This window comes from Hypanus sabinus, chromosome 6 (genome assembly GCF_030144855.1).
Source record: "Hypanus sabinus isolate sHypSab1 chromosome 6, sHypSab1.hap1, whole genome shotgun sequence".
Classification (NCBI taxonomy): Eukaryota; Metazoa; Chordata; class Chondrichthyes; order Myliobatiformes; family Dasyatidae; genus Hypanus; species Hypanus sabinus.
In genome coordinates this window covers 98,917,075-98,942,005 of record NC_082711.1, presented here as the reverse complement: position 1 = coordinate 98,942,005, position 24,931 = coordinate 98,917,075, and the positions used below count along the sequence as shown (strand labels likewise).

The window sequence follows — 24,931 nt, the reverse complement described above, 5'->3', positions numbered from 1 at the left end:
ATAGTAATGTTGATTACTAATCTTTGTACCAATTGTTGAAAATAGACAAGCAGGTGCAGCAAGGGTTTAAAAAGACAGACATTATATGGACCTTCATTGCAGGAGACTCTGAGTACAGGGAAGAGGATGACATGCGATGGCCATCCAGGACCTTAGTACAACCAAACCTGGAGCATCGTATGCAGTTCAGTTTGTCCAAGAAACGATTTAGTTGCCATTTAGCGAGCATGTTAAAAGATTGATTTCTGAGATGGCAGAAAGAAAGGGGGAATAATTGGACTAACTAAGTTTGTATACTCAATTGTTCAGAAGAATTTCTGATTTCAGATGAATTGTTCAGAGGATTTCTTATTGAAAAATACAAAATTCTGACATGGCTGCAAATACAGGATATGGTAAAGATGTTTCTTATAGTTTTGAGGGAGGTGTTTTGTTTAGGATGACAGATCTGACTCAGGATATAGTTTAAGATAATTAACTCAGGTGTGAAATTTCTCCATTTGGGATGGTAAATCTGCAGAATTCTCTATTGCACAAGGTGGTGAAGGCCATTTTGATGAATATACTTAAGTGGGTACTTTGATATCGAGGCACGAAACATTAACAAGAATGAAGAGGGAATGGGAATATAATATTGATGTATCGAACTGTAAAGCAGTACATTCATATACCTATTTTCTATGTGTGCATAGAACAATGAGTGAAAGATATTGATAACTGCTGGCTGCTAGTAGATTTCTTATTAGTGATGTGAATGAGTTTGGAACTTGGCATAGTATCATGTACAGAGATTTTGTACAGAATTTGACTATTATGCCTGAAAAAACTGATTTATTTACATTTTGTTAAGGTCTATGACATGATGCTGAAGGATGAGCAATTTTACCCCTCTTTCAAGCAAAATGCTCTTTATGTACGGATGTTGGCTGAATTGGACATGTTGAAAGATCCTAGTATCAGAGGATCAGATGATGGAGATTTGGGTATGAATAATGTGTTTGTGTACACAAAGTTTAAAGCTAGAACAACCATTATTACATAACCGTGTCACCTTACTAAAAACTTTCAGCATTATATTCATAAGAAGTAAGTTTTACATGAGATTCTGAATGAAGGCTCCATTTTATTAGGCTATCCCTTTATGTTCTCTCCATTAATGGTTCTTTTAAATATTGTAATTTCCTGTCATATTCTGAGAGTTTATTGATCACTACAAATGGACATCTGTCATGGTGATCTAAACTATAACTTATTGATGTTCACAACTGCTGCATTATCACTAAATATTGCACATCTCATAAAAATCAGGTGAATGTGAAGTGAAAGCTCAGAGGTAGTTTACATTAGCTTTATTGTCCAAAACAATTCACTAGTAGTTTGTTAAAAGACAAAGAATTTTGTTTTTCTGTCATGATGAGCAAGAAGTACCAAACAATTCAGTGGTTTGGTGTCATCTGTAGGGAGAGGAATAGCTAAATATCTCAAGTCATCAAACTTTTGTCAAAGTTGGAGAGAGTTTAGAGTTGTAACTCAGTTAACAAAATTATGAAGAGAGGAGAGCAAAGAACCAGAGATAAGGTCTTTATAAGGCAGGAATAATAAAAAGGCAAAATGAAGGGGAATGGAAATGACAGGTAAAGAGGTAAAAGATAGATGAAGAAGAGGTATAAATGGAAACAAAAATGTTCTTCACATTTCCCATCCAAATAGGAAGCAGCAGTGAATTGTGTTGTAAAATCATTATATTCAGTCTTGAGTTCAAAGGTTTATGAAATTCCTAGATCAGGAATTGTTTATTTGACTTTTATTAAGTTGTATGTAGTTAAATAAAAAGACCATCTTTCAATAGTCCCTTTGTAATAAATGCATTCTATATTAATCTCTCTCCTGCCAGTCTATCACAGCTTCTTACTACTTCACCTCCCCCACCTGTGTTGCATATTATATTAAGCCTCTTACATTTCTAATCTTACACAATTCTGATAGAAGATCATTCTTTAAATATGCTTCCCTACTTTACAATAGCCATGTGCACTGTCATTATTTAACTGAAGCCCTAATCTGTATTTTATTCTCTTATCAGTCAAGTTGATCGCTTCTGTTACAACCCTCAGATCTGGACAGCCTTCTTAAGTTGTAGTGTTAAGTAATGAGTACAGCACTGCAGTATTAAGTTATAGTTTAGTCCTACCTTTCTTGCATTCTACCTATTAATAAAGCCAGTCATCCCTTGTATTGTCTCACCTTTCTCAAGAAACCTTTCAAAGGTTTGTGAATATAACATACTTGTGTCTGTTTCCCTATTTAAAAATATATCGTTTAGGCTCGACTTCAGCACTCCCCTCTCCTCAAACCTTATTCCCTCTGAATGCACTGCCTTCCACTCTTTCTGCACCAATCCCAACCTTACCATCAAACCCACAGACAAAATGGGGTGCTGTTGTAGCACACTGACCTCTACTTACTGAGGCCTGGCGGCAACTCTCAGAAACCTCCTCATACCTACCCCTTTAACAGGACCCCACTCCAGACCATCAGAAAATTGTCTCCAACACCAGCACTGACCTCATCAACTCTGGAGAACTCCCATCCACTGCCAACAAACTCATAGGTCCCTTGCCCTGCTCTGCTCACTTCTCCCTCCTACCTAAGATCCGCAAACCGAACTGTTCGGGTAGGCCCATTGTCTCCACCTGCCTCCGCCCCAATGAACTTGTGACCTTATACCTCGACTCCATTCTATTCCCCCTTGTTTCATTCCCTTCCTACCTTCATCAACAACTCCTCTCATGCTCTCTATCTCCTCACTAACTTAAAATTCCCTGCCCTAACCGCCTCATTTTCATCATGGATGTCCAGTCCCTATACACTTAGGCCTTAAAGCTCTCTGCATCTCTCTTAGTAAAAGAAGCAACCATTTCCTCACCACCACCCTCCTTTGTATGGGACAATTGGTCCCCAGCCTCAACAATTTTTCCTTCAGCTCCTCCCACTTTCTGCAGACTCTCTAAGGGTAGCCATGGGCACCCGCATGAATCCCAGCTATGCCTGCTTTTTCGTTGGCTGTGTAGGGTAGACCATGTTCCGAGCCTTCCCCGGTAATGTTACCCAACTCTTACAGTGCTACAATGACAACAGCATTTGTGCTATTTATACACCCATGCTGAGCTCATCAGTTTCATCAACTTTACCTCGAGCTTCTACCATACTCTTGGTCCATTTCTGATAACTTCCTCCCCTTTCTCAGACTCTCTGTCTCTACCTCTAAAGCCAAGCTGTCGACTGACATCTTTTATAAACCCTACTGATTCCCACAGTTATCCTGACAATACCCCTTCCCACCCTGCCTCCTGTACAAATGCTATTCCCTTTTCTCAGTTCCCTCGTCTCTGCCACATCTGTTCCCAGGATGTAGATTTTCTTTCCAGGACATCAGAGATGCTCACTTCCTTCAAAGAATAGGGTTTCCCAACACTTCTGTTGCCCTCACCCACGTCTCCTCCATTTCCCAAACATCCGCAATCAACCTATTTTCCTGCTTCCTTAACAGTGATAAAATTCCTCTTGTCCTTACCTACTATCCCATGAGCTTCTGCATTCAACACATCATTCATCACAATTTACATCATCTCAAAAGGGATCCTACCACCTAACTTATCTTTATCTCTTCCCACTCTCTTTACTTTTGAGTTGGGATATCTCCTTCTGTGATTCCCTTGTCTAATTGTCCCTTTCCACTAACTTCCCTCCCGACACTTATTTGTGCAAGCGGCTAAAGTGCTACACCTACCCATCCACTTCCTTGTTTCCCTCCATTTAGGACCCAAAAACAGTCCTTCCAGATGAGGCAACACTTCACTTGTGAATCTGTTGGGGTTGTCTACTGTGTACGGACTCACGATGCGGCCTCCTCTACAGTGGCCAGACCCGTTGTAAAGCAGCAGACCTCTTCATTGAGCACCTCCACTCCATCCACCAAAAGCAGAACTTTCTAGTGTCCAAACGATTAATTCTGATTCACATTCCTTTTCTGATGTGTCCATCTATGGCCTCTTCTTGTGTCAACGAAGCCACCCTCAGAGAGGAGGAACAGCATCTTATATTTTGTCTTGGTAGCCTCCAACTTGATGGCATGAATATTGATTTCTCTTTACAATTTAAAGAAAAATTCCTCCCCCTCTCCTTTTCTATTCCTCACACAGTGGCCCCTTACTCTTCTCACCTGCCCATTATTTCCCTGGATTCGTTCCTCCTTCCCTTTCTCCTATGGTACACTCTCCTCTCCTAAGTTCCACTAAGGAAGTCTGGCTTGCAGCTCTGAATACCAGCCATCTTGCTGGCAAATGTCACTCTCTGGTAAATAAAATTGAAGATCTCAACGGCTAAATTTCTATACCAGAGGGACATTAAAAGCTGTTGCATTTTTGTTTCACAGAATCTTGACCATCCTCACCATTCCAGATGTAGCAATACAGTATGATAGTTTTACAATGCCCTGCCAGGATAGGACTGCTGAGTCTTTCAAATGCAGAGCAGGTGTAGTATGCTTTATGATCAACTCCTTGTGGTGTACAAATACTACAGTGCTATCTGAGTCCTGCTAACCCAACCTTGAACATGTCACAATCAGGTGTTGTCCATTTTATCTGCTGCAAGAGAGGGTACATCCCCACCTATGGTCAGAGAAAACAGATGCTAGACGAACTGAGCAACGTAATCAACAGGCATGAAGCAGTGCATTCCGATAACTTCCCTATAATTTTGAGGGATTTTAACCAGTCCAGCTTGAAAAAGTCTCTAAATAATTATTACCAACCTATCACTTTAGTACCAGAGGAACCAACACACTGGACCACTGTTATACCACCATCAAAAGTGCTTATTGTGCTATCTCTCACCCACTCTTTGGAAAGTCTGTTCACCTGGATGTACTCTACTCCCTGAGACTGAAGACTGCAGTATCAGTAGTGTGGACAAGAAGGGAGGCCTAGGAGCACCTACAAGACTGCTTTAAATCAGTAGACTGGACTGTATTCAGGGATTCATCTTCGAGATTGAATGAGTACGCCGCACCTGTCACTGACTTCATTAAAACCTGTGTGGATGAGCGCGCCGACGAGAACAAACTGTACATAGCCAAATCAAAAGCTGTGGATGAACCTGGAGGTTCGTAGTCTGTTAGATCTGTGGCATTCAAGTCTAGACACCCAGATCTGTACCAGAAAACCAGGTACAACATGTGGATGGCTATCTCAAGTGCAAAGGGAACAATTTTCAAGTCGTCACTTTTATTGTCATTTCGACCATAACTGCTGGTACAATACATAATAAAAATGAGACAATGTTCTTCAGGACCATGGTGTTACATGACACAGTACAACAACTAGACTGAACTATGTAAAAAAAAATGAAGAAAGCTACACTAGACTACAGACCTACACAGGACTGCGTAAAGTGCACAACAATAGTGCAGGCATTACAATAAATAATAAACAGGATAATAAGGCAAGGAATCAGTCCAAGCACTGGGTATTGAGGAGTCTGATAGCTTGGAGGAAGAAACTGTTACATAATCTGGTTGTGAGAGCTCGAATGCTACGGTGCCTTTTCCCAGATGGCAGGAGGGAGAAGAGATTGTATGAGGGGTGCATGGGGTCCTTCATGATGCTGTTTCCTTTGCGGATGTAGTGTGTAGTGTAAATATCTAATGGCGAGAAGAGAGACCCCGATGATCTTCTCAGCTGACCTCACTATCCGCTGCAGGGCCTTACAATCCGAGATGGTGCAATTTCTGAACCAGGCAGTGATGCAGCTGCTCAGGATGCTTTCAGTACAACCTCTGTAAGAATGTGATGAGGATGGGGGGTGGGAGATAGACTTCCCTCAGCCTTCGCAGAAAGTAGAGACGCTGCTGGGATTTCTTTGCTATGAAGCTGGTGTTGAGGGACCAGGTGAGATTCCCCGCCAGGGGAATTTGATGCTCTTAATGATCTCTACCAAGGAGCCATCAATGTTCAGCAGGAGTGGTCGCTTCGTGCCCTGTTGAAAACTGTTGGAGGCAGTATTGGATGCATATCAATTCTGGCAGAGTTTACAGGCTATTACTTCCTACAGAATGAAATCTAATATGAATGGCAATGATGCTTCACTCTCAGATGAGCTCAACACCTTTTAAGCACCCTTTGAAAGGGAGAATAATACTAGCTATGAACACCCCTGCTGCACCTGGTGACTTCGTGATCTCTGTCCCTGAGGCCTATGTCAAGCTGTCTTTCAAGAGTGTGAACCCTCACAAGGCGACATGCCCCTATGGAGTACTTGGTAGGGCTCTGAAGACCTGTGCCAACCAACTGGTGGTGGTGTTCAAAGACATTATCAGTCCCTCATTGTTATAGTCAGAAGTCCTCACCTGCTTCAAAAGGGCATCAATTATACCAGTGTCCAGGAAGAGCAGGGTGAGCTGCCTTAACGACTGTTGTCCAGTGCTACTCACATCTACAGTGATGAATTACTTTGAGAGGTTGGTTACAGCTAGAATTAACTCCTGTTTCAGCAAGAATCTGCACCCACTTCAATTTGCCTGTTGCCACAATAGGTCTACAGCAGATGCGATGTCATTGGCTCCTCACGCAGCCTTTGATTACCTGGACAATACAAATACCTATGTCAGGATGCTGTTTATTTACTAGAGCTGAACATTTAACACAATCATTCCTACATTTCTCATTAAAAGGCTCCAGAACCTGGGCCTTTGTATCTCCCTCTGCAAGTGGATCCTCAGCTTCCTAACTGGAAGACCACAATGTGCATGGATCAGTAATAACATCTCTACGTCCCTGCTAATCAACACTGGCGCACCTCAAGGATGTGTACTTAACCCACTGCTTTGCTCCCTACACCCATGACTGTGTGGCTGGGCACAGCACAAATGCTATCTATAAATTTTCTGACGATACAACTATCATTGGCAGAATTTTAGATGGTGATGAGAAGGTGTATAGGATTGAGATATAACAGCTAATTGAGTGACAGTGAGAGTTTGAGAAGATTTGGTCTGTCACCAAGGACACTTACAAAGTTCTCCATGGAGAACATTCTAATTTTGCAGCATCACCACCTAGTATGGGGGAGGGGTTGGTGCAGGGAGGTTCTGCTGCACAAGATCAACATAAGCTGCAGACAGTTGTAAACTTAGTCAGCTCCTTAATGGGCACTGCCTCCATAGTATCCAGGAAATCTTCAAGGAGTGGTGCCTTAAAAAGGTGTCATCCATCATTAAGGAGCCCCATTACCAAAGTCATGTCTTGTTTTCATTGCTACAATCAGGAAGGAGGTGCAAAAGTCTAAACACACACATTCAATGATTCAGGAATGGCTTCTTCCTCTCTGCCATGAGATTTCTGAATGGACATTGAACCCATGAACACTACCTATCTACTTTTTAATTTCTAATTTTGCACTAATTCCTTTGTAATTCAGAGTCATAGAAAATACAGCACAGAAACAGGCCTTTTCAGCCATGACAAACCTCTTAAACTGCCTATTCCTATTAAAGTGCACTTGGACCATAGCCCTTCATAACTCTACCATCCATGTACTTATCCAAACTCTCTTAAGGACACTACGGAAAATCCTGGCAATTCTAGACGATGTTTCTCACCCTCTGCGTGACATCTTAGCTCAATAGAGGAGCACTTTTAGTGTACTGCACTGCACCAAAGAGCGCTACATGAGGTCATTCTTACCATCGCCCATTAGACTCCATAATGAGTTTACCTAGAGGCAGGGAAGTAATGATTCCTCCTGTTAGACTATTGTGGAAACTTAATTTTTATTCTTTTACTTTTCTTCTAATATTTATATCTGTGCACTTGTAATGCTTCTGTGACACTATAATTTCCTTTGTGATCAATAATGTATCTATCTAAATGTTGAAATTGTGCTGGCAGCTAGATCTACACTCTCACAACCCTCTGAGTGAAAAAGTTTCCCCTCATGTTTCCCTTAAATTTTTCACCTTTCAGCCTTAACCCATAACCTCTAAGTTGTCTTACCCATCCACAATGGAAAAGCCTTGCTTGCATATACCTTATTGATACCCCCTTATAATTTTGGTATACCTCTATCAAATTATCTCTCAATCTTCTATATTCCAAGGAATAAAGTCCTTACCTATTCAGTCTTTCCTTATAGCTCAGGTCCTCCAGACCTGGCAACTTCCTTATAAATTTTTTCAGTACTCTTTCTATCTTATTAACATCTTTCCTGTATGTAGATTACCAAAACTTTCACTGACTTATGAACCTGTATTCCCAGATTCCTTTGTATTACTGCACTCCTCAGTGCCCTGCCGTTCACTGTGTAAGACCTGCCCTGGTTGGTTCTACCAAAGTGCAACCCCTTACACTTGTCTGCAGTTAATTCCATCTGCCATTTTTCCATCTGGTCCAGATTCTGCTGCAAGCCATGATAGCTTTACTTGGTGTCCACTTCGTTGATATGATAACAAAAAACGGACCTAGTACTGATCCCTACAGTACTCCACCATTTACAGGCCCCCAGTCAGAGAGGCAACTATTTACTCTGGCTTCTCCCACAAGGCCAATGTCTAATCCAATTTACTACCTTATCTTGAATACTGAGATACTGAAACTTCTTGTCCAACCTCCCATTCAAGACCTTGTCAAATGCTTTACTAAAGTCCATGTGGATAACATCCTCTGCCTTGCCTTCATCAGCTTTCCTAGTAACTTCCTCAAAAAGCTCTGTAAGATTGCTTAGACCCAACCTACCAGCCACAAAGCCATACTGACTATCCTGAATCAGTCAATGTCTGTCCAAATATTTATATATCTGGTCCCTCAGAACACCTTCCAGTAACTTCCCCACTACTGATGTCAGGCTCACTGGCCTGAAATTTCCAGGTTTATTTTTAGAACTTTTCTTGAACAGTGGAAAAACATTGGCTATCCTCCAATCCTCTTAACTTCCCATATTGTTCTTCTATGGTATGAGAGTCCCAATCAGATCACCTCCTATAACATCCTTAAGTTTCTTGCATCCCTCTGCAATCTCTGCAAATTTGTTTCTCTCAAACCCTCCCGTCGTTGAGTGGTCTGTAATATAGCTCCATTAACGTAGTCACACTTTTTTTATTTCTCACCCATAATGCCTCACAAGCTGAGTTGTCCAGCCTATTCTGACTGAGCACTGCCATGATATTTTTCCATGACTAGTAATGTCACCCCCCTCCTTTAATCCCTCCCACTCTGTCACGTCGAAAACAACTGAACCATGGAATCTTGAGCTGCCAGTCCTGCCGCTCCTGCAACCACTTCTCACTAATGTCTACAAAATCATAATTCCAGATGTTCCCTGAGCTCATCTGCAATTACTACTATACTGACATTAAAATATACACAGCTCGGGACATCAGTTGCACCATGCTCAAACTTTTGGTTCCTGACTTTGCGGTCTTAACAATATCTCCACAACCTCTCCACTAACTAACTGTTCTACCACTCTAGTTCCCACCACCCTGCGACTCTTGTTGAAACCCCACTGTGCAGCACTAGCAAACCTTCCCGCTAAGATATTAGTCCCCTTCCAGTTCAGATTCAAACCATCTCTCTGTACAGGTCTGACCTTCCCTGGAGGAGAGCCCAATGATCTAAAAATCTTATGCCCTCCCTCCTACACCAACTCCTTGGCCACATGTTAAATTGTATATTCTTCCTATTTCTGGCCTCATGAGCAGGTGGCATGAGTAGCAATCCTGAGATCACAACCCGGATTCATTTCTGGCCCTTTATCTTTTATACACACCTAGCTTCACCCATCTCCTTCTAGCCATCTTCCTTCCCCTTCCCCCAATTTTTTGTTCTGTCATCATCCCCCTTTCTAGTCCTAAAGAAGGGTCTCAGCCTAAAATGTCAACTGTCTATTCATTTTCCTAGATGTTGCCCGACCTGCTGTGATCCTCCAGCATTTTGTGTGTGTTGCTTTGGATTCAGTCCACCAAAAACTATTGTGTTACAGCTTTCTCCGTTAAATTTAATTTGCTTTGTATAGGCACATATCACAAGTGAAGTTGTCACAATCTCGTAATGCAGTAGCTAAGCGATTTTGAAATGTTAAACTGTTAATTGTTTAAATTAGATAAATCAGGGAAACATTTCTCCAAAATAACAATACCCTTTCATGTCTTCATGTTTGTTATGACGTAGTTGTATGGCATTTAACCCACTGAGTCCATGCAGGCTCTCAGAGAAATCCCTTCAACCTCGTACAACCATGCATTTTCCTATCACCTCTTCTTTCAAGTGCCTATCGACTCCACCCTGAGTATTTTACCATTCAGCGAAATTGAGTAATTTACATTAGCCTATTATGCTAATCTTTGGGGCGTGGGAAGAAATTGTAATTTTTCTTTGTTAATACTTTGTGATTTTAATTTTAAGTGCATGACTTCATGTATTTCATTGTTCCTTACTAATAGATTGTTACTTTGATTATCTTCCCCCTCTCCAGAGTCTTTCAATGGCTCTCCAAATGGTAGTTTAAATTCGGTAAGTTATAAGAAACTTTTGCCTCACTGAGATCATGTGATGATATACCTTTGTCTGTTTTTGCATAGAACAAAATAACCTAATTTCTATCTAACTGTCAATCCTGGAACTAAGCTATGGCTTTTGTTTCTCTGTGCTTTGAGGCAAAACTTGATGGCTGTGTAAAGTTAAAATGCTTGTGTCAGTATTTTAATATGAAACTATTTGTTCTGATCCAGTTACATGTCAGAAATGAATGAACACATGTATAATTGTGTTCCTTTGTATCACGCTGTAAATAGTCAAAAAATGTATCAAATGTTGTTGTTCCTGTGCATACCCAACTTAGCAATCTTTTCCCTTTTGGGTGATGTTTTCGCAATAATTTATGGTTTGCATTTAGATCATTAATATTTTCTACAGATTAATATTAGTATTTTCTACAATTCCTGCCCATTAACAGCACCTAACTCCCTGAACTCACTGAATTCATGTTTTTTTTCTATTATTATGTATTGCATTCTACTGCTACCACAAGGGCAGCAAATTTCATGACATATGCTGGTGATAGTAAGCTGATTCTGATTCTAATATGATCAGATTCCATTTAAGTGAAAAATAAATAAATTTCAGAAAAGTAAATTCATGGTAAAGAAACCAGGGGTCTTCACTCACTATCTTTTTCTTTGTAGGTATTGGTAATTAATGGTTGTTACTTTTGATAATCAAAACAAATTTCCTTAAAAATATATAATTTAGTGATAGTTTGATTTTTAGTGTCATCAGTCATTATTTAGGTGGCATAACATATATGTGCATACTCAACTCGTGAGAATGAGCTGAGTTAAGCAGTTTGGAAAATAAGTTAATTTGAAATTTGTTTTGAAAAATTTTTGTGTTGTTCTCTAGTCACTAGATGATCTTTCAAATACCAGTACTGAAGAGTCATTGCAACTTCAAGTAACTATTAGTGACACTGGTAAGTAAAAAGAAGCATATAGCCTGCAGATAAAGCTAATTTGTGCAAATCTAGTTTTTTTGTATGCATGTCACTTAACTATTAGATTTACTTCACAAATATAGCAAAATTAGCTGAGGTATCAGATACATTATGATTTGTGTGCTCACAGAGCAGCTACAGTAGTTGAAATAATTAATACCTGTTGATTTGATAATGAAGCATTTTTGTTGAGCCAAACTTGAACAGTAACAATAAGTACTTATATATTCTGTACTCTTTATAGATCGCTGTATGAGTTGGTTTTGTGTAGAAGTGTATCCATCACCAGATGGTAGAAAAAACTTTGTGGTTTTCCGTAAATTCTGTCTTCCTGTTTAACAACAGAAAATATGTAGAGTTAATTCATGAATTTTCAGGTCATGTGCATGGATTGACACTATTAAGCTTATGAAAAAACAAGCTTGATTTGTTAGGAATTTGGTTGGCCTTTTTGGAATATGCTTTTCCAAGTGATCTGTTAGCTCTTTGTGGCAATAATTGAATTGGACAGTGTCCTCTATTCTGAATATCATTCTTCCTTTATATGTTTACATTTCTGTTCATTTTTCACTATCTGTTATTTTCACATCTCTATATCTTCAAGGTGGTTTAGCTTTACTGTGAGGGAAAGCTAATTTATAGATTTTCAGTTGATGTCAATTTGGTAACAATATAAAGTCCTCTGTGGGCAACAGAACTTTTTTTTATATAGTTTCATGGAAAAAAGTTAGTGGGTTGCACGTATATAATGAGTTGCCAGATATTTTCAAACGTAATAGCCATTTTCCATTGTCAATGTAAATTAAATACTAAACATTTTGTTTCTATCCACATGGCAAACAGGCTGGTAGTTTTTTTGTAGTGTTCATTTTGACTTGTACTTCTGAGATATTTAATTCAAGCCCTACTCACCAGGCACTAAAGCAAACCATAGTTTTTCACCAAAAATGTAGGTTTGGGACAATATCTGCGTGCGTTAAGTGATGTTGAAACCATCGTGTTTTTTCTTTGCATTTCTAATGCAAGAACAGCCTAAAATGGATTTTTTTCTTTCTGAGACAATTGAATTTGCTTTTAATTCATGTATATATTAAAGCCAGTACTTGTTAGATTCTGTTATTATTTCAAATAATCTAATCACAGTAAATATACAAGGTAATATTTGTCCACATAGCAATTGAATAAGAGCTATCCAGCCTATTCCTAATTTCCAGAATTGCCTGTCTAGTCCTATATGTAGCTCAAACATGGATTGTAGTACCCTTTAAGCGTGATGGTTTCTTGTTCTACAAATCTTTATAAGCAAATTCAAACACCCATTACCCTCGAAATAAAAATTTATTGCCCATTACATTTTAAGACATTGGAACAGAACTAGGCCATTTGGTCCATCGTCTTCTCTGTCATTCCATCATGGCTGAGTTATTATCCCTCTCAGTCCCATTTTACTGCCATCTCCCTGTAACCTTTAACACCCTGAAAAATCAAGAACCTATCAACCTCTGTTTTAAATATATTCAATGACTGGGCCTCTATAGCCACCTGTAGCAATGAATTTCACAGATTCAATACCCTCTGACAAAAGAAAATCCTCCTAATCTCTGTTCTAAATGGACGTCCCTCTATTCTGAGGGCGCATCCTCTGGTCTTAAATTCCTCCACTATAGGAAACGTCTTCTTCACATTCACTCCATCTAGGTCTTTCAATATTTAATAGGTTTCAATGAGATTCCCCCCTCCCCCAATCTTCAAAATTCCAGTAAATGCAGGCCCAGAGCCATCAAGTGCTTCTCATACAGTAACCCTTACTTAGCAGAATCATTTTTATGAACCTGTTCTGGACCCTCTCCAATGCCAGCACATCTTTTCTTGGATAAAGGGCCCAAAACTACTTATGTTCTCCCAAGTGCGGTTGACCAATGCCTTATAAAGCCTCAGCATTACATCCTTGTTCTTGTATTCCTGTCCTCTGGAAATGAATGTTACCATTACTTGTGCATTCCTTACCAGTGACTGAACCTGCAAGTTAACCTTTAGGGAATACTGCACCAGTACTCCCAACTCCCTTTGTACCTCTGATTGTTGAATTTTCTCCCCTTTTAGAAAATGTGTCTTCTCTCCTACCAATGTGAATGACCATACACTTAGTTACTCTATATTACATTTGCCACTTCCTTGCTCATTCTCCCAATCTAAGTCCTTCTTCAGACTCTTTGCTTTCTCAACACTACCTATCCCTCCACCTATCTTTTGTATTGTCTGCAAACTTGGCCACAAAACCATCAATTCCGTCATCTAAGTCATCGATATATAATGTGAAAATAAGCGGTCCCAGCACTGACTCCTGTGGAACACCACTAGTCACCAGCAGCCAACCAGAGAAGTTCCCACTCTTTGCTTCCTACCAGTCAGCCAATCTTCTTTTTATGTTAGTAACTTTACTGTAATACCTTGGGCTCTTGGTAAACAGCCTTATGTGCAGCACCTTATCAAAGGCCTTCTGAAAATCCAAATAAACAACATTTACTGACTCTCCTTTGTCTATCCTGCCTGTTATTTCCTCAGATTTAGTAGGCAACATTTGGAAGCCATGCTGACTTCAGCCTATTTTATCATGCACTTCCAAGTACCCTGAAACCTTACCCTTAATAATGGACCCCAACATCTCTGAAGTCAGGCTAACAGGCCTATAATTTCTTTTTTTCTGCCTCTCTCCTTTCTTAAAGAGAGGAGTGACATTTGGTATTTTCTAAGCCTCCAAACCATTCCAGACTCTAGTGATTCTTGAAAGATTGCCTCCACAATCTGTTCAGCTATCTCTTTCAGAGCGCTGGAGTCGATGTAGTCCATCTGGTCTAGGTGACTTATCTACCTTCAAAACTTTCAGCTTTCCAAGCACCTTCTCAGTAAATAGCAACTGCACTCACTTCTGCCCCCTGACATTCTTGGATTTCTGGCATACTGCTAGTGTCTTCCAGAGCGAAGACTTGACAAAAATACCTATGGCAGATGAACTGTTTTATCATTAATTTCTACCATTCTAGCGTCATTTTCTTTCAGGGCAGTATCCACTCTTGCCTCCCTTTTACTCTTTATATCTCTGAAAAACACGTTTGATATCCTCTTTTATATTATTGACTAGCTTACCTTCACATTTCATCTTTTTTTCTCCTTTTTTTTAGTTGCTTTCTACTGTTTTTTTAAAGCCTACCCATCCTCTAAATTCCCACTATTTTTTGCAATATTATAAGCCTTCTTTTTTCCTTTTATGCTGTCTTCACTTTCTTTGTACTATGGTTGCCTCATCCAACATTTAGAATAATTCTTCGTCTTTGGGATGTATCCATCCAACACCTTTGGAGGTGCCCCAGAAACTCCCACCATTGTAGTTCTGCCATCATCCCGACTAGTGTCTCCTTCCAATCATCTTTGACCAGTTCTTCCCTCATGTCTCTGTAATTCCCTTTAATCCACTGTCATACTGATACATATCTTCTCCTCAAACTGCAGGGTACATTCTACCATGTTATGATCATTACCTCCTAATGATCCTTTAGCTTTAGCTCCCCAATTAAATCTAGTTCATTGCACAACACTCAATACAGAATTGACTTCCCCAAGTGAGCTCAACCACAAGCTGCTCTAAAAAGCCAACTTGTAGGCATTCTACAAATTCTCTCTCTTGGGATTCATCACCAGCCTGATTTTCCCAGTTTTCCTGTATATTGAAATCCCCCACAACTATCATAATATTACCACGTTTACATGTTTTTTTTTACCCCTTGTAATTTGTATACCACACCTTGGCTGTTGTTTAGAGGCCTGTATCTCACTCCTCCAGGCTCTTTTTACCCTGGTAGTTTGTTAACTGTACCCACAAGGATTCTATATCTTCTGATCCTGTGTCATCTCTTTCTAAGGATTTAATTTCATTGTTTTACCAACAGAGCTACCCCACCCCCTCTGCCTATCTGCCTATCCTTTTGATATAATCTGTGTCCTTGGATGTTAAGCTGCCAACTATAATCTTCTTTCAGCCACAGCTCAGTGATGCCCTCAAAATCATACCTGCTAATTTCTAAATGCGCTACAAGGTCATCTACCTTATTTGTGCACCGCATGCATTCAAAGAGTCTTAAGTGAAGAAGGCAAATGCAACATTAGCATTAATTTCAAGTGGTCTACAATACAAGAGCAGGGATGTGATGCTGAGACTCTGTAAGACACCAGTGAGGCCTCAACTTGAGTATTATGTACAGTTTTGGCCTCCTCATCTAAGAAAAGAAGTGCTGGCATTGAAAAGGGTTCAGAGAATGATTCTGGAAATGAAAGAGCTATCATACAAGGAATGTTTGATAGCTCTGGGTCTGTACACGCTGGAATTTAGAAGGATGGGGGGAATCTCATTGAAACTTTTCGACTGTGGAAAGGCCTAGACACAATAGATGTAGAAAGGATGTTTCCCTGGTGGGTAAGTCTTAGGGCAAGGATTGAGGCTCAGCATAGAGTGTTGTCTATTTAAAGCAGATATGGAGAAATTTCTTTCGCCAGCGGGTTGTGATTTTATGGAATTTATAAACACAGAGACAGCAGTGGAGGCCAGGTCATTGGGTGTATTTAAGGCAGAGCTTGATAGGTTGATTGGACACGGCATCAAAGGTTATGGGAGAAGGCAGGTGAGTGGGGTTGAGGGCAATACAGGAACCTGCCAGGATTGAATGGCGGAGCAGACTGGCTGGGCCAGATGGTCTAATTCTGCTCCTATGTCTTATGGTCTGAAATAAAACACCTTTAGTCCTCTATTCATCATGCTTTTTGATTTTGTCTCTGTTATACTTGAATTTATCCCACCAATTACTCAGATATCTGCCTGTCCTTCCTCACAGTCTCACAGCACATTGCGTCTACTTGTATGCCAACTGCCCAACCTTCAACCATATCACTCTGATTTCCATCTCCCTGCCATATAAGTTTAAAGCCTCCCCAACATCTCTAGCTAGCAAACCTGCCTACACGGACTTGGTTTCAGATTTGACCTGTCCTTTTTATACAAGTCATTACTTCCCCAATGCTCTAGCATTCTAAAATCCTGCCTCCTGCACCAATTGCTCAGCCGCTCATTCATCTGCCAAATCATCCTATTCTTGCCCTCACTGGTGTGTGGTACAGGCAGCAATCCAGAGGTATTATCCTGGAAGTCATTATTTTCAGCTCTGTACCTAACCCCCCTATATTCTCTCTCCAGAACTTTCTTCCTTGAATCCTTCTTATTCTCCTATTCCATCAGATAATTTTAGTTTCAGCTATTTTGCTAACACTTTCGTGATAATGCTGAATGTATCAATTTGCAAAAGGCTTTTCTACAATGAACTTTGACATATTAAAAGCTCGTCTACTGCTAACCACTAATCTTGTATTGGGCTTTAGGACTGATAGAGAAAACAATGGTGTGCATTTGTTTATAACCCAGAAATGAAAGCTCGTAAATTGAAGCACAATTTAAAGTATTTGGTATCATTTAAATGTCACTTGGGACACTGGGAATAACAGCAACAGACATGGAATATTTCTATACTGTCTACATTCATTTGTCATTCTATAGTTATCTTCATACTGTTGTTTTTCATGCTTTCTCCTCTCTTCTTATGTTCCGTCCCATTTTCATGGATGTTTGTGTTTCCATTTTTCTCTCCTCTGTTTCTTTTTCATTGTGACTAGTCCATGCTGATTATGAACCATATCCTGTGGCAGGAGTATGCAATGACCATGGCAAGACCTATGCTCTGTATGCAATCAAAGTTCAAAGGAGAAACCCAGATGGAAGTGAGGATGTTTGGACGACTTATCGCCGCTACAGCGATTTCCATGACTTTCACATGCGGATAACTGAGCAGGTAAAAGTCCTGCCTGATAATTATTTTTGCTTTCTTCAATCAGTGTATTTTTGATTCCACATTCCCATCTGCACTGATGTAATGAGATCACCAATTATGTAATACAGAAGTTTAAAGAAACCAGATTTTTTCCCTCTTCCACTAAGCAATAATAGACTACTATTGAAGAATTGGTGGATTTTGGTCATCCTATGTTATAAAATAGTGCATCTCTTTCAGAATCATCCTACCAAACAGTTTTTTTTTTCCTTCTCTGTGTATGTTGCTGTCTGCTGTGCCACAACCCAGAGATGTTGTAACTGGGACTATTAAACACAGTAGCTTTTTCTAAGGAAAATAATTTTCACCTCTCCTGACAATGTTTTGTACTTACCATATAACTACCATCAACTCCTGTATTGTTTCAATGGGACAGAATCAGATAGTCTCACACCCTGTGATTGATTTCAATAACCTTTAAGGTATCAGTTGAAATTAAATTGTCAACCGGTTTTATTTTCAAAGATGGGTTCAGCAGACCCTTGTGTCCTCATTTTAATTAGTATCTGATGTCCATTATTTTATAACTCTGGAAAAATTCCTGGCATTCCCTCATGATGGCCTCAAGTTAGAAATTGTCCCAGGAGTGTCAAATGTTAAGGAGCTCTGATTATGGAAATCAGTAAAAGTGCTCCAGAGATGAGGACCAGGGAGATGAGATCTGCTATAACGTTGGCAAATTTTAGTGGGTTGAGGTTATCTGGAAAGTTGGAGTTGATGCATGATGTGACCAGCTACTTGAGACAATTTGTGATGGTAGATGCCAGAGCCACTGGGCAGTAGTCGTTAAGGTACATTATCTTGTTTTTCTTGATTAGTGGGATTATGGTGGCATTCTTAAAGCAGGAGGGAACCATAGCCGTGAAGTGGAGTGAGATTAAAGATGTCTACTAATGCCGGCTGATCCACCCAAGATCTAAGGACACAGCCAGAGACACCATCCTTACCAAAACCCAATATAAGAGAAAAACAATATTTGCCTAGTTTTGTTTCTGGCTCCCTGCCAAAAAAAATAATGACCTCCTATCTGGTTATTTTTGTCCATCTTAGCAGCTCTTGGTCACCTGTCTCACTTCTTTACTGAAAGATCTTATAACACATCTTTGGAATCCTGCAGTTAGTTAGCCATGTTCATAATTAATGTTTCTGTGATTGGCTTCAAGGAAAATTACGAACTGTGCCAGATTAAGATCTTAGGTATATTTTGCTGTTACAATTTCCCTTGGCTTAAATTCATATTTTAATCAGATTTGATCTTGTTTAAAATGCTACTTTAATTTCTTGATTCTAGCATTAAATTTATTTGCTAATCTTAAAAAGTTTGTCTGTCACAGCTTCTGTTTTCTACTGAAAATTTCAAACATTTAAAGTCTGTCTTCCTTGTTTTGAGTGTGCTTGCCAGATGGTACCTATACCTCACAATATGAATTTCACCTGCTTTGATCGGTATGCACATTAATCATTTAGCTTTTAACTGGGGATTCTGGTTAAAAGTTTTGGTTCAAAATTTGCGGTTTCTGTTATTAAAATCCATTTATGACCTGTGATCAGAGTATCTATTACATTACGCATTGAATGTTCAATCAGTCAATTATGTTTCTTATTCTAAAACAAATTTGGTTTTCATTTTTATCTTTTATCTTTACCAATAGAACATGGAAAGGGGCCCTTTAACTGACCACATCCAAACTGACCTGCTCCCCCGCAGATGCTGAAATGATAAATTGTTTGTGTCATGTTAGCAGTGTAGGCATTTAAATTTAGGGACTAAAGATTTTCTCTCTTCCTTTGTAATGATGGGCTGCCTGAAGACCTATGCTATTCAACTGGTTGGAGTGTTCACTGATATCTTGAACCTTTTGCTTTGTCAGTAAGAGGTACCCACCTACTTCAATTATACCAGTGCCCAAGAATGTGGTAACCTGCCTCAATGATTATTGTCCAGTTGCACTTACATCCACTCTGATGAAGTGCTTTGGAAGGTTGATGATGAAGCGTATCAATTCACATCAACTCCTGCCTGAGGAGTGACTTGGATCCACTCTAAATTTACCTGCCAACACAACAGCTCCACAGCAGAAACCATTTTTCATTTTTAGAATCTTTTTATTGGTACATAATCTTCTACAGTTATAAAATGATACAAAACTTCAACAAATTGATATATATACACAATTAATAAAGCTGAAGAGGAAAGAAAAGAACCCCAACTAACTGGAAAAAAAACCACTGACTACAAAAAAAAGGGGGAAAAAAACCATTAGGAATCAACCCCCGGAGCAATACGTCTTACCATTATATATATATATAGAGAGAGAGAGAGAGAGAAAAAAAGAATCATCAACTGCCAATTCATGTTTATATAGAATAAGATTGAAAGGAAACCATATAAAAATAATTCAAATTAAATGAAAATATTTGGCAAAAGAACCCCATCTTCTCTCAAAATCGAATCGAGGATCAAAAGTTCTACTATTTTTTTCCAAACTGAGACATAACATTACTTGAGAAAACCATTCAATTAATGTAGGGACAGAGGTATCTTACCATTTTAATAAAATAGCCCTTCTTGCCAGTAATGTAACAAAATGCAATTACATGTTGATCTGAAGATGAAATACCCTGAGTATGATGCGGAACTATTCCAAATGGAACAGTCAGTCTGTTAGGTTGTAAATTAATTTTCAGAGCTTTAGAAATTGTAGGAAATAAAGATTTCCAAAAAGATTTTAATATATAAGACCAGAACATATGTGACAAAGTAGCTACTTCAGTCTTACACCTATCACAGTAATTGACTATACTAAGAAATATTTTAGATAGTCTCTCCTTTGTTAAATAATAATTGTAAACAATTTTAAACTGAATTAAACAGTGATTGGCACATATAGAAGAAGAATTTACCTTTTTCAAAACTTGCAACCAATCTTCATTAACAAAGGTCATATTAAGTTCTCTCTCCCAATCTTGTTTAATCTTTAATGAGAGGTTCTCTTTTTGTAGCAAAAATAAATTATAAATTGTACCAATGGAACCTCTCACTAAAGGATTCAAAATCAAACTGGTATCCAACAAATCAGATTCTTGCAAGTATGGAAACTTAGATAATTATTGTTGTAAAAAATGTCTAACCTGAAGATATTGCAGAAAGTCTGTATGAGCGAGAGAATATTTGTTAATTAACTCTTCAAAAGTCATCAGTCAACCATCACAAAATAAATCTGTAAAAGAACAGATCCCTTTAAATGGAATCGGTTATTGAGAGTTTAAATAAAAAGTTTTGATATAAAGAACTAAACAATTTAAGTTTTTTAAAATTTTTAAAATTGTGAAACTGAAACCAAATCCGTAAGGACTGTTTAATAACGGTAAAGATTTAAATTTGGAATTTTAGAGAGCTGTAGAAATCATATCATTGGCTCTTCACTCAATCCTGGAACATCTAGATCAGGGTTCCCCAGTTAGTTTTCCACAAAGGCCAAGTTATGTCAAGCATGCCAAGCCAAGGGACAAAACATCCAGGGTTTTTCCATTGCACCAGTAAGTTGTTTTATGGGCAGGTGTTGTTGCTGCTATTACCATTATTATTAGTAGTAGTGATGGTAGTAGTAATAATTTAAGCCTTGGATTCTCAAAGCCTGTGTTCTTTTTTTTTTATTACTGGGTCACACAAGAAAAAAAATTCACTCTTGAACCAAAGTAAGTCCAAAACCAACCATTTGATTATGACACTGTAGCTATCACAACTGTCAGCTATCACGTTGAGAACTCATGTGGGTCTTAAAACGCACACGCACACGCGCACACACACACATCCCTTCACCACTTCTCCTCCACATGAAGAACACTTCTCTTCCACACAGTTTTAGTACTACTGCCTTTTCCACTGTTTTTGTTCTCTCATTTAATCTATTTGCTTTTAATTAAGCTATGTAGCATTTGAAGTATAAAGTGTAGCTATAAATGAATTTATCAGTATTACTGTTCTTATATCATTATACCACAGTAAGATTGACAAGTGGACAAAAATAAATTGATTGACTCAGTGAGAGAAGTGATAGCGACAGGATGAGGCAATCCTTCTGATGTTCTGATGTTCGTCCGGTATCCTGTTGTGGCAATCCTGAGGCACTGGCCAAGATATGCATTGCAGTGTCTGTTTCTGTCCTGGTTCTTGGTAGAGTTCATTGAAGAAAACAATGACTCACATATGTACCTGGAGGGGAACAGTGTGAGTAGGAGCATTGCAATAGCTCTCGTGTTTTTGAATTGAGCTTGGGGAACCACGTTGATCCAAAAGTCACTCACCGCAACGTCCTTGTGCTTTGAGCAAATCAGATGTTCCCATTTCCAAGTCCTCCATCTGAAGAGTTGCCTCATCTATGGAAGGCACGAAGCTTTTGGCCTCTGCAGTCCACTGGTCGTCAGCCAAAACAGAACGGCCCTCTCAGAAAGAGGAGGATGTCACCTGAGAGTTTAGGGGAGATTTCAAATCGTTCCCTGAAGTTTCCTGCCAGGCTCATCACCAAATCCTTCATCACTGGATCCTCCCGCATTTCGTTCTTCTCGCAATGCTCCCGCAGACATGGAAAGTGCATCCGGCTTTGACCAGAAAGCTTCAGTCACCTCGTACATGTCCGCAACAGTATAGTCGTTGCCTTGTAATTGCAGATTAAGTTGATTTAGATGAGACATGATGTCACACAAAAAAAGAACATGTGCCCATCACCTTGTTGTCACTTAAAAACTTCTTAAATTCTTGGGCTTTTTGGCTCTGCAGGCTGGATAAAAATGACACAAGCTCATTGCGCATGTTGCACACCCTCTCCAACACACGGCCTTTGCTCAGCCAGCGAAAGTCATGAGCTGTATGGGGGCATAGGTCAAGCGTACAGTGTGGGATGAGGTTAAAATAAATTAGAGCAGCATGCGCTTTATTTACATGTTATGACAGGTGCATTCACGTAAGTGCCAGTGGGTTGGCGCCGTCCAGACAGTTGGTTCTCACGGTCCGCCTATTGAGGTTGTCTGATCTAGACAGTAAAGATGCATACATCAAGATGCTCTACATTAGCTTTTCTCAACCTTCTTGCCCTGAAGGAACCACTGCTAAAAATTATTATACCTACATCTCACGGTACATGTATGTGATCGGTAAATTGTAATTGTCAATGCTCTTTTGAGTAGAGAATGAATTTTGAGACAACCTTTTTTAAAAATAACAGTTAAGCTTAGTTTACCTTTCTTGAAATTAATCTCTTCCTTTCTCTTTCATAAATTTTAAAAACTCATAAGGCAAGCATACTAAATTTCTGTTAAATAACTGGTTTAAGCCAGAATGGGATTTAATTTTTCTAAAGGTAGGCTCGGCAGTTTGATTTTAATTAATGCTATTTACAATATGCAAATTTATTGACAATGTTGAATAGTTAAAGCAACTAAAAACTATAATCCAAAGCAATATAAATAAAAATATGACCCAAGACACAATTTTATATGCTCCTCATCAGCCTACCATCCTCCCCTCCATGCAATACAGCGCTTAACCAATTAAACATGGCCCAACTGCAAGACTGGGCTGATAGACTTCCAACGTGGTGCTACTGCCCACCACTGTAAGCACTAGCACCACACTTCGTGCAACGTATTTTTAAAAAAAGGTATCTTTCTTTCAATATCTCTCACAAAACTCCTAGCGACTTAGAACACTATGGTTCTGCATAACCCTTGTTGAGAAACCCTTCTGTACACTGACAACAGCTCTACATTCAACACTATCATCCCCTCAAATCTAATCACTAAGCCATGAGACTATGGTCTTAGTATCTCATTGTTCAACTGGATCTTTGACTTCCTTACTTGCAGACTCCAGTCAGTTTGAATTAGCAATAACATCTCCTCCACAATCACTATTAGCATAGGTAAACCATAAGGCTGTGAGCTTGGCCCCTGCTCTATCTATGACTGTAAGGCTAAATACAGCTCTAGTATTGTATTTAAGTTTGAAGACTCCACTGTTGGCTGAATCAAAAGGGAAGATTGAATCCCTCCTCCCGCATGTAAAAAAAAATGAACAAGCACATCAACCTCAAAGTCCCCCCTCCTGCACAAAAGACTGAAGAAAACAGAACAGGCACATCGACCCCCAAATCCCTCCTCTCACACACAAAAATCGAACAAAACAGAACAGGTACATCAACCCCAAATCCTTCCTCCCGCATAAAAAAAAAACTGAATAGGCACATCGAGCCCACAAATACTTCATTCAAAAAAAAACGAACAAAAATAGAACAGGCACTTCAACCCCCAAATCCCTCCTCCTGCACAAAAACTGAAGAAAACAGAACAGACCATTGCCCCTAAGATCCCCTCCCCGCACAAAGAAACAAAGATCAACCCGAAAAACACAATATTTAAAAAATTATAAGAAGGAAAAAATTGTCTATAGTCCGCATCCAAAACGCAGAAAACCTGGAAAACACTCTCTTTCTGGGTCCACCAGCACCCCCTCTGTAGCAGATTGATCAAAAAACAGGCAGCCAGCACTCACCCAACACACTTGCCTTGATGCTCATAGCTTTAATCGATGAAATGGAGTCAAACAACGGTTTACACCCTGTCCTGAGGCCTTCTTGCCACAAAGTTCATGCACACTGCCTCTGTCTCCCGGAATCCTCTGAGACTTTAGAGCGCTGAAGCATCAGAACGATCTTCAAGCTTCTGCATTTGCCTTGATGCTTCAGTCTCCTTCATCACTTTAATCAATGAAATGGAGTCGAACATCAGCTCTAACCCTTCTTGCCATGAGGTTCCCGCTTGCTACCTCCGCCTCCAGGTCTCTTCTCAGAGACTGCAGAGTACTGGAACACCCAAAATACCTTCAAACAGCAAATCACAGGCTCCAGCAGTTCCAGCATCACATCCAAGGCAAAAAACGAATGTAAAAGACATAAAAGAAGTGAACCATATGGTTTCATGATCTGTCCAGAATATGTTGACTGAAGGAGCGCTGTACGCAGGTGGCATCTAGCTGGAAGCAGTCTCAGTCTATTATTAACTACAGGAGGAAGGTATCGGAGGTCCATGAACAAGTCTTCATTAGGGGATCGGAGGTGAGGAGGGTCAGTGACTTTAAATTTCTGGGTATTATTGTATCAGAGGATCTGTCCTAGGTCCAGCACGTAAGTGCCATTACAAAGACGGCACAACAATGCCTCTACTTTCTTAGAAGTTTGCGCAGATTCAGCATGTCATCTAAATCTTTGACAGACTTCTATAGATGCACAGTGGAGAGCATACTGACTTATTGCATCACAACCTGATATGGAAACATCAATACCCTTGAAAAGAAAACCAGACAAAAAGTAGTGGATACAACCCAGTCCATCACAGGTAAAGTCCTCTTCGCCATTGAGCATATTTACAAGTGGCACTGTCGCAGGAAAGCAGCA

General features: G+C 39.5%; 1 protein-coding gene across 4 annotated transcripts in view; it reads left to right on the top strand.

The window, feature by feature from the left end:
• snx13 (sorting nexin 13) overlaps positions 1-24,931 on the top strand; it is a 193,164-nt gene that overhangs the window by 152,139 nt on the left and 16,094 nt on the right. For 3 of the 4 annotated variants that reach the window (XM_059972666.1, XM_059972664.1, XM_059972667.1), the window contains 4 exons: positions 851-983; positions 10,531-10,568; positions 11,457-11,526; positions 17,266-17,441. In XM_059972666.1, coding sequence (XP_059828649.1) covers positions 851-983; positions 10,531-10,568; positions 11,457-11,526; positions 17,266-17,441 — 417 coding nt within the window. The remainder of the gene's footprint in view (positions 1-850; positions 984-10,530; positions 10,569-11,456; positions 11,527-17,265; positions 17,442-24,931) is intronic. The other variant, XM_059972665.1, reaches the window with a different exon arrangement.